Genomic DNA, 10,558 nt, shown 5'->3' with positions numbered 1-10,558 from the left:
TCATTCTCCCCAGAGCAGCTGCCCTGGCCCAGGCTGAACCACACACACCTATTGCTTTTAGATCAGCCTAGAAGGCCCTATAGGCTTTCTCTAGTAGGCTTCTCCACTTCTGCTCTCAGGGCTCCTGCTCTGTAGCTTGGTAATGATGTATATCATTTCAAAGATGTTGGGGTTTGGGGGCACTGGGAATTGAACCCAGGGCTTCACCTTCTGGGCAAGCACTCTACCACTTAGCTATATACCAAGCACTTTTTTTTTTCTTTTTGATACAGGATATCACTAAGTTGCCCAGGCTGACCTCGAACTTTCAATTTTCTTGCCTCAGCTTCCGAGTAGCTGGGATTATGGGCTTGCATTTACCCTCTGACATCTTCTAAGTACAGATGTCAGAGTCACCCTGGTAAACATATCAAATACTACAAGCACATTGCTATTTGTTGTAACTCTACTGTAGTGACAACAGACTGGAAACAGGGCAAATGTCCATCCGCAAAGAGACAGGTTGAATAAGCCACACAATGGAGAGTTCTGAGGCTATAAAAAGGATAGAGGATGATCCTGACTATTGCTGGAGATCTCTGCAGTGGGTTGTATGAATAAATATCCAGAACAGGCAAATCCAAAAAAGTCAATGAATGGTTGCCTAGCCATTCTAGGGGCGGGAGTGGGAAGGGAAGACTACCTGAGGGGGTGGCTAATGGTTACATAACTCCGCAATACTAAAAACCACTGAATTGCACACTTATGTGGGTGAGTTGTATGATATGTGAATTATGTCAGTAAAGCCACTACCAAAAAAAATTCACAAAGCAAAAAGATTGTGTGTGGTATGCTACTGTAAAGAAAGGCAGAATATAGGATTGATTCAAACAGTATAAAGGCAAGCCACAAAAACAGTTATATGTCAATCAAGGGAGAAAATGACTTTGAGATTGTGGGTTTGGGATTTGTCATAGCAATTGTGAATGAAGCTGGGAAGAGAGTGATTAAAGGAATTGGGGATCAGAGGAGTCACTAGCCAGTCCTTCTAAGAAACCAAGTATGTACAGCTGCTGAAATGGACCCACAGGGAGGCTCATGGGGAGGTCTTGGGGATTGTTTCCACCACAGAGCCAATGTCTCCGGATCAGTCAGCATCTGTGGTGGCCTGGGGCCACTGCTGGTCAGCAGCCTCCTCAACTGGGAATAAAAATTGGATATGGAATGAAAGAGAATAAGAACAAGATGGAAGCCACTAGTCATCTCTCCATCCATCGCCACAGCCTTCCGAGACTCCTTTGAAACGGGTAGATAAGATGTCATGTAAAACAAAATTAACATTTAAAAGCATCTGAAAAGTAAAACAAAACATATAAACAATGTTTGTTGAGTTGATAGCATAACTACACAGTGAAGTGACTTTAAAACAATATTGTGACTTGATGCTCCTAGTAGGATGTAGCCAAATGATAAGAAAATTTGTTATTTATTTATTTATTTATTTATTTATTTATTCATTTATTTATTTTGCAGTGCTAGGGATTGAACCCAGGGCCTCACACATGCTAAGCAAGCGCTCTACCCCTGACCCACATCCCTAGTCCCAAGAAAAACTTTAAAAAATATATTTTCTAGAATTATCTTGTTGATTATTACATCAGAATTCTTATTCTGAAGCTGTTTGGAGCATGAATGAGAATTCTGTTGAAATTTTCACAGGAAAGTGGGATTTCCAACATAGGAGAAAGAAAACATAGATGTCATTTGATGATGTTCAATCAAATCCCGTTGTCTTGTCTTGAGTTTGAGTTGATACTTACGATGTGTATTATGGTTTGGACTTTAGGTGCCCCCACCCCACCCAAAACTCATGTTTGAGACAATGCAAGAAAGTTTAAGAGGTGGAATGATTGGGTTATAATAGTCTTAACCTAAGCAGTGCATTGATTCCTCTGATGGGATTAACTGGGTGGTGACTATAGGCAGGTAGTGGCTGAAGGAGGTGGGTCATTGGGGATGTGACTTTGGGGTATATATTTTATCCCTGGCCTACAAAGTCTCTCTCTGCTTCTTGATGGCCATGTTCTGAGCTGCTTTCCTCCTCCACATGCTTCCAGGACGATGTTCTGCCTTATCTCAGGCATACAGCAATGGAATCAGCCATTTATGGACTGAGACCTCTGAAACTATGAGCCCCAAATAAACTCTTCCCCCTTAAACATTGTTTTTTGTCAGGTCTTTTGGTCCAGTACCAAAAAATCTGACTAAAACAATGTTTTATCAAAAAACAAAAAAAATGGACAAACATATCCTAGCTTGATCTGATGAATGGCCCTAGAAATAAGACCAACCCAACAGCAATGACCAGTAAGGAACAGCAAGGCCTGGATTTCCATCTCTAAATACCACTTCCATTAAAAGGACCCAAGACTCCCTGGAAACATGGATGCTTCTAGGGCTGGTGCCAGGAATATGGTGGCTGGTGCCAGGAACTTACCAGATCAAGCTGGAGTGTTTTGGCATGTCAACAGTAGGTTGAAGCCAAAGGTAACACAATCCGAGTACCAATAAGGAAAATAACATCAGTGGATAAAACATAGATCCTACTTTACAATGATAATAAAACAAAATACCACAGTGATCACTTCATACAATGCTTGGAAGTCATCTCATGATTTGGAAAATTGGTAAATAAAAGGAAAAACTACAAAAGGAAGGAATGCTTTCCAACAGGAACTGTACCTTAATCAAATAGTCGATAGGGGGAGTTTCACGTTTGATAAGTGTGCCAGTCAATAAACAGAGAAAGTACGACAGAAGTAGAACATCATCAATTTTTAAAAGCCGGCTTAATAAATGTATAGAGAATATAATTAATGGCTGCTGAATGTCATACAAAGGGGGACAAGATGCTGTGCACCTCGTGATGGAAATACATACCACTTCTGAGAAAGAAGCCTTACCAAGACTCTCTTTTTATCAGTCTGCCAATTTATAGAAAATACAGGAGTCAGGAGAACATGATGATGACACCACGGGGAAGGGATCGGCAAAGCCTAGATTTCAAGAATCTCTACAGGACAAATGGCCCAGTATCTTCAACAAACGAATTATGTGTGTGTCTGTGGGAAGCCGTTCTCCCTGACTGGGTGTGAGGCGTTCCGGCCAGCTGTGTCAGAACTTATCCCCACCCTTTATCAGGTGCAAGAGCCCATCGGTGTGGGGGTGTGACTGACCATTGACCCTGAAACCAATCACTGACCCTGACCTTGGAATGCTGTCCCCCTCGACCTTCATTGGATGGAATTTTCCCCTGAATTTCTTGTTCCCCAATAAAAGGCCACTCTCTGGCGTGCCCTCCCTCTCTCCTGCTGGTCTCTTGGGTAAACCTCGCTACCCCACCAGGTGGCTCGAGGCAGGAGCCAGGAAGGGCCATCTCTGACCTGGTCAAGAAAAAGGTAAATTGAGTTTATTGAGTTATGTCTTTATTTTGATCTCACTAGTTAACTTCTATGCTTAGGACCTCTAGTATGAAGCTAGCGTGCTGGTCACGCGGCAGATGTCTGTCTGTGTGTGTGTGTGTGTGTGTGTGTGTGTGTGTGTGTGTGTAAGAGAGAGAGAGAGAAGGAGAGAGAGGAAGAGAGAAAAAAATTTTTAATTCTTTTTTTTAATTGTAGATAGACATAATACCTTTATTTTATTTACATATTTGTATGTGGCGCTGAGGATTAAACCCAGCGCCTAACATATGCTATTCGAGAGCTCTACCACTAAGCCACAACCCCAGCCCTGGAGAGGAAATTTATAGATTAAGAGAATCAAGAGACAAATCAGAGGACCTTAAATGAAATGAATAAGCCAAGCACAGAACCACAAATATTGCACATTCTTACTTATATGTGGAAGCAAAAAAGTTGATCTCAAAGAAGTAGAGGATGAACCAGGCGGGGTGGTATACACCTGCAATCCCAGTTACTCCAGAGGCTGAAGATTCGAAGCCAGCCTCAGTAACTTAAGAAGACCTTCAGCAACTTAGCTCAAAATAAAAAGGACTTGTAGCTCAGGGGTAAAGCACCCGTGGTTGATTTAAAAAAAAAAAAAAAAGGGAAGAGGAGGAGGAAGAGGAGAAGGAAGAGAAAAATAGAGTAGTGATTACCAGAAGCTGGGAAGATGTGAGACAGAGGGATAACTAACAAGTACAGGAATGCAGTTGGATAGAAGGAATAACTATGGTTGACAATAACTAATTGAATATTTTGAAATAGCTAGCAGAGAGAATTTGAATGGTTCAAACACAAATAATAAATGTCTGAGGTGATGCATATGTCAATGACCCTGATCTGATTATTACATATTATATTAATGTGTTGAAATATTACAGTGTATCTCAAAAAATGCATACACTTACAATGTGTCAATTAAATTCCCATGTAATTTTGCTAGCTATTGCCAAATTTCTCTCCATAGGATCCATTCTATTTTGCATTCCCATCACCAGCACATGAGAGTGCCTCTTTCCCCCAGCCTTTCTAACAGAACATACTGCAGTCAAGCTTAGATTACTGCCAATAAGAAAGGTAATTCATAATTTTAATTTGCATTTCTATCATTACAAGCAGTTGTTTATTTTTTTGTGTGTGTTTAAAAGTCACTTTCATTTTTTTATGAAAACAATGTGTTCTTTTCTTTAGTTCATTTTCTTTATACTTATTAATCCTTATTTTTTTTTTGTACTGAGGATTGATCCCAGGGGTACTCTACCAGTGAGCTACATCCCTAGCCCTTTTTTATTTTGTGAAGGTTTTGCTAATTCCCCCAGGCTAGCCTTGAAATTTTAGTCATCTGCCTTAGCCTCTCAAGTAGCTGAGATTAGAGGCCTGCACCACTGTGCTTGGCTATGCTCACTAGCCTTTTTCAAACAAAAGAGCACACACACACACACACACACACACACACACATGAAATATTGTCTAGTCTTATGCCAACACTTGGGAGCCAGAAATTGCATGGGTCTCCTTTCTGCTTAGTGTAAGGTGAGGCCTAGAGTGCTAGGGAAGGGAGGGGCGGCAGAAGGTTCTGACTGAGAGGCACTGGGTGCAGCCAGTGGGAGAAGCAGCTGAGTTGAGAAGGCTGTGTGGTTGTGGTGGGAGGGAGAAAGCCCTGTGGTGACTGACTTCTTACTTTCTGCCTCTGCTCTTATTTCTAGTCCAGGGCTAGGAAATCTGAGCTCCAGTCCAGGTTTGCATTGCTCAGAGGGATGACTCTGGAGAAGTCTGTCCTCTCTCCTAAGAAAATAGGATCCAAAGGTCAAGGCCAGCCCCAGCAACTTAGCCAGACCCTATCTCAAAATAAAAAATTAAAAGTGTTGGGGTTGTAGCTGAGCGGTAAAGTGCTCTGGGTTCAATCCCAGTACTGGGGCAGGGAGGGGAGGTTATATGTGATAAATAATGTCAAAGGAAGAAACTATTAACTAAAAGGAGATAGGGCCAAATATTTTTCTAGCCCTTGGGCACTTCCTTCACTCAAAGACTTCAGAAATTGGACTTGGTGGGAGTGAAACCAACGCCTGGCTCAGAGCAGCCGCTGCTGAGGTCTCTGGCCAGTGTCGCTTCCAACCACCTACAAGGATGGGGAATATCTTTGCAAACCTCTTCAAGGGCCTTTTTGGCAAAAAAGAAATGTGCATCCTCATGGTGGGCCTGGATGCTGCAGGGAAGACGACGATTCTCTACAAACTGAAGCTGGGTGAAATTGTGACCACTATTCCCACCGTAGGTTTTAATGTGGAGACCGTTGAGTACAAGAATATCAGCTTCACTTGTACTCAACGGTCTCCACGAATATCAGCTTCACTGTGTGGGACGTGGGTGGCCAAGACAAGATCCGGCCACTATGGCGCCACTACTTCCAGAACACCCAAGGCTTGATCTTTGTGGTGGACAGCAATGACAGACAGCGTGTGAATGGGGCCCGCGAGGAGCTCATGAGGATGCTGGCTGAGGATGAGCTGCGGGACGCTGTCCTCCTGGTGTTTGCCAACAAGCAGAATCTCCCAAACGCCATGAACGCAGCGGAAATCACAGACAAACTGGGGCTGCACTCGCTACGTCACAGGAACTGGTACATTCAGGCCACCTGTGCCACCAGCAGGGACGGGCTCTATGAAGGACTGGACTGGCTGTCCAATCAGCTCCGGAACCAGAAGTGAACCAGAACCCCCTCACCCCCTCACTTTTTCTTCTCCGCTGTCGCTTTCCTCACAAGTGGCAAACGTGGGACTCTGTGGTCCTGAGTGCCAGAAGCTGTCTCCATGGGTTGGTCAGTGTGCATCGCACCGTGCTGGACATGTGCAGATGCAGCCTGCAGCCAGGTTTTTATTTAATGTAAACAGTTTCTGTTTCCACTGAGGCAGTTTCTGGTACTCCTATGCAATATTACTCAGCTTTTTTATTGTAAAAAGAGAATCAACTCACTGTCAGTACTGAGGAGGGATTTAGGCATGTGGGCACCTGGCCTCCAGGAGCTCCTGGGCTGTAGATTGGTGTTGGAATCCATTTGGTGGTTGGTTTTTAACCCAAACTCAGTGCATTTTTTAAAATAGTTAAAAATACAAGATAAGGAGAACACTTGAACACACAGAAGGGAGACTATGCCTAGTGTACAGCCTGAATGCTAGTCCATTGGACCAGCTGTTCCCCTGTGGGAACACAAAGATGGTGACACAAACCGCCATCCACTGCATGGTCCCAGTAGAGACCCCGTGACTCGCCTGTCTTTGGGTCACTTGCATTCCATAGCGTTGTGCTTGTTCTTGTGCTCACACAGTCACCTGGGGGCGGGCTGGGAGAGCCATGGCAGGGGACACGGCCCAGATGCGCCCTTTGTTGGCGTGTGGCCAGAGCAGTAGCCCATGTTCCCAGCACCCACTCACTCTTGCACCTGCTCAGCCCACTGGCAGGAGGTCTGGGTCTCACCAGCATGAGTGCGTGCAACCTGGGAGGGTTGGTCCACTCCAGACCCACAGGTCCTGGAGCACCCCCATCTCCATGTGTGAAGTAGCTTCCTCCCTCAGCCTGCAAGGGTCCTCCGATTTGCCATCGAAAAAGACGACCTCTACTTTTTTCTTTTGTATTTTGATAAACACTGAAGAAGCTGGAGCTGTTAAAATTTATTTTGGGGAAACCTCAGAACTGGTTTATTTGGTGTCGTGGAACCTCTTCATGCTTTCAATACACAATTAGTAATCAACTGTTTTGTATACTTGTTTTCAGTTTTCATTTCGACAAGCACTGTAATTATAGCTATTAGAATAAAGTCTCTTAACTATTAAAAAAAAGAAAAAGAAAGAAAGAAATTGGACTTACCCATATCTCCCATGGCTTGTGTATCCATGTCTTCCTAAGTCCAGTTCTAGAAGTTCATTTTGAACTCTGCTGATCTGCACCTATGTGATCCTCAATTTCCTCATCAGTAAATGATACTCCTCCAACCACTCCACCCCACCCCCTCCCCCGTGGTGTGGGATAAGGAACCCGGGGCCTCCAGCATGCTAGGCAAATGAGCTATACTTCCAGCCCAGATGATTGATACCTTTTGTTTGTTTGGGGGGTGGGGGAGAACCCACCCCCCAAACACATCCCAACCCTTTTTTCACTTTCTATTTCATTTTTTAATTTAGAGACAGGATCTCACTAGTTGCTTAGAGCCTTGCTAAATTGCTGAGGCTGGCTTTGAACTTGTGATCCTCCTGCCTCAGCCTCCCAAGCTACTGGAATTACAGCCATGAGCCACCACGCCTGGCTCCAGATGATACTTTTTAATAGGGTTGTTTTAAAATGCCTAGAGCATGGGCTGGGGATGTGGCTCAAGCGGTAGCGCGCTCGCCTGGCATGCGTGCGGCCCGGGTTCGATCCTCAGCACCACATACCAACAAAGATGTTGTGTCCGCCAATAGCTAATAAATAAGTAAATATTTAAAAAAAAAAAATAAAAAAATAAAATGCCTAGAGCAGTCCCCAGCACATAGTGGGTGCCCCAGTATAGTGGTGGTGACTACCTTCTTGCTTTCCATCTGCCATCTGTGCTATCCCACTTCATCATCTTGACAACCCTGTGGAGCAAATGCTACCATATCGAAGCTCCTTTTTATAGAGGAAACAAGTGAGGCTCAGAGAGATTAATAGTTTGCTTGGGGACAAGCAGTGGAGAGCTTAGAGCGGCCTCTAAGTGTGACTCTTTCCAAAAGCGAACTCAGTTGACCCCATGACGCTGCACCCAGTGCTCAGGTGCTGAGACCGGGTGAAGACGCAGGTCCGCTGGGGCACCCCACCTCTAGGAGGCGACTCTGTCGCCAAAAAGGAAAGAGATCTGGGGGGAAGGCTCAGAAAACAGCTCAATCACGGACCCGACGCAGAGGACCCAGACCACGAGGCTTCCAGCACGAGCGTCCAGCTTCTCTGCACTGAACCTCCCTCCCTCCCGGAACTCCGCGGCGGCGGGCGGAGGCGCAGGACCCCGCTGCAGTTCCTGTTGTTAACGAGAGGGGGAGCCAGAACCAGGGAAGAGCCGCTGTCTGTCAATACCGTAATTTTCACAGTTGTGCGCACACATGATCTGTCCCCAGGACTAGCGCGATGGTGACTCGGGCCAGAGCCGCGCAAAGAGGAAGAGATTAGGGATACAGGATGTTGTCTATCCTGAGCTACATGGGCTGGATCCGTCGTGAAAGGCTTCTCCTGGAGTCCACTTGCTCCGAGTCTCCCCCAACAGGCGCCTCCCCGCCGTGCTTCCTGCTGTGCTGTTTTCTGAGGTTTTCCGGAAAATTGCCGGTGAGGGTACCGAACACCAGGCCAAGGACTCAAGACCTTGGGGACAGGATAAGGTAGAGGCCTGGTGACGAGATTTAAGTAAATGTGGGATTAACTGCCCGTCTGATTCCCACTACCGTTTCTTCCACCTTCTCCAAGGATCTTCCCCGGGAGCCTCAGGACTTTCTAACTAGGGATAAGAGAATGAGAATTTGGAAACTGCTGTGAGTCCCTTTCAAAGTACAGTGTATTTTAAAAACCTTTAGGAAAGGGAACCGCTGAACTCAAAATGAACTTCTAAAGGTCTAATTTCTGAAACTAACAGGTGGGAGAGAGGTGTTTACCTGGAGTAAAGATGGGCTGACTTGGGCTCCTGGGTTGAGGAGAGGCAGCTTCTGTGATCTGGGTTCCAGAGCAGGGGCAGGGTCCTGCAATTTGGTAACTCTGCTCTGACAACCCAGTGCACCTGGGCACATGGGTCTTGTTCCCAGGCCTCTGGAAAAATGGAGCACATCCAGACATAGTAGTGCAGTGTAATCCCAGCTCCATGGGAGGCTGAGGCAGGAGGATTACAAGTTTGAGACCAACCTGGGCAATTTAGTGAGACCCTGTCTCAAAATGAAAAATTGAAAGAGCTGAGGAATGTAGCTCAGTGGGAAGGCACCCCTGGGTTCAATCCCCAGTACCCCCCCCACAACACACACACACACACACACACACACACACACAAAGTGGGTACTGCCATATGCAGTGTCCTTGGGTAGTGCCCAAAGCCCAGGGTTCTGCTTGTGAGACAAAAGGATGGTCATAGGGGGAAGCAAGGCAAAGAGAAAGGAAAAGGGGAGCTGAGAGGCTGAGCCAGTCAGTCAAGGTGTGGGACACCTGTAATCCTAGTTACTATGGAGATTAAATCATAGAAAAAAATCACAAATTTGAGGCCAGCGTGGGCAATTTAAGTGAGACTCTTTCTCAAAATAAAAATTTTACAGAAGGTCTTGGAGCTTTGCCCAGTGGCTGTATCATAATCAATGAAGTTTATCTGAAGCACAATTATTGCTAATTAAAATCTTTTCCCAATATCCCAGTGTGACAACTTGCAATATAGTCAGCATTGGCATTTTTTGACAGTCTCTATGGAGACTTAAAAAATCTCAGAATGTAGCTCAGTGATAGAGGCTTATCTAGCATGTGCAAGGAGGACCTGGGTTCAATCTCTAGGAGGAGAAAGAAACAAACAAAAAGCTCCGAGGCTGGAGTTGGGCAAGACCTTCACCCTGCAGGCCTCAGTTTGTCTGGAATGTAGAGATATTACCTAATGCAAAAGGCTACCTTGAGAACTCAACAAAATGGTGTTCCAGAAAGTACTCTATAACCAGTACAAATCCTAGGCAGGAAACCTCCTCCATGGAAACTCCCAGGTTACTCCAAATCCAGGTGCAGCTCTTGCCTGGGGCTCCCAGTCTTTGATGCCTGGCCTGCTGGAGGGAACTCTTTTGCAGACCTCTTTCCTGTTCCCCCAACTCCCCCAGAGCACCTAGCCACAATGGAATCCTTGCCAGACTGTGACCTTCTCAAGGCGGAGATGGGTGGCTGATTCATCCCTGCATTCATTCAAAAATACCCCCTGATAAGACTTGGCAAAATGTTACTAAAGTTCATCTAAGAAAAAAAAAAAAAGCCTGTAAAAACAGACAGCAAAGTTATGAAAACAAACAGCAGTAGAAGTGGAGATGGGAACAGATACTGAAACAATTTGACAGCAGCTATCAGAA

At 45.3% G+C, this 10,558-nt stretch overlaps 1 protein-coding gene and 1 non-coding gene across 3 annotated transcripts; both read left to right on the top strand.

Annotated features, from left to right (window-relative positions):
- Window positions 1-5,564: 5,564 nt before the first annotated feature.
- Window positions 5,565-6,187, top strand: LOC113180056 (ADP-ribosylation factor 1-like). 2 transcript variants are annotated; one of them, XM_077799994.1, is made up of 2 exons: window positions 5,565-5,754; window positions 5,901-6,187. In XM_077799994.1, the coding sequence occupies exons 1-2, from the start codon at window positions 5,607-5,609 to the stop codon at window positions 6,185-6,187; spliced, it is 435 nt and encodes a 144-aa protein (XP_077656120.1). In that variant the 5' UTR covers window positions 5,565-5,606. The 2 variants fall into 2 exon arrangements, with proteins under 2 accessions (XP_077656120.1, XP_026240662.1); XM_026384877.2 differs by having other exon boundaries at window positions 5,565-5,782; window positions 5,818-6,187.
- A 3,598-nt stretch (window positions 6,188-9,785) lies between these two features.
- Window positions 9,786-9,926, top strand: LOC113180090 (U4 spliceosomal RNA). The gene has a single exon (XR_003300418.2). It is a non-coding gene; the product is annotated as a U4 spliceosomal RNA (small nuclear RNA).
- Window positions 9,927-10,558: the final 632 nt, after the last annotated feature.

Source organism: Urocitellus parryii, chromosome 6, assembly GCF_045843805.1.
Source record: "Urocitellus parryii isolate mUroPar1 chromosome 6, mUroPar1.hap1, whole genome shotgun sequence".
NCBI classification, from domain to species: Eukaryota; Metazoa; Chordata; class Mammalia; order Rodentia; family Sciuridae; genus Urocitellus; species Urocitellus parryii.
Note: the sequence above shows the minus strand (reverse complement) of the source record. Positions and strands in the feature narration are given on the sequence as shown.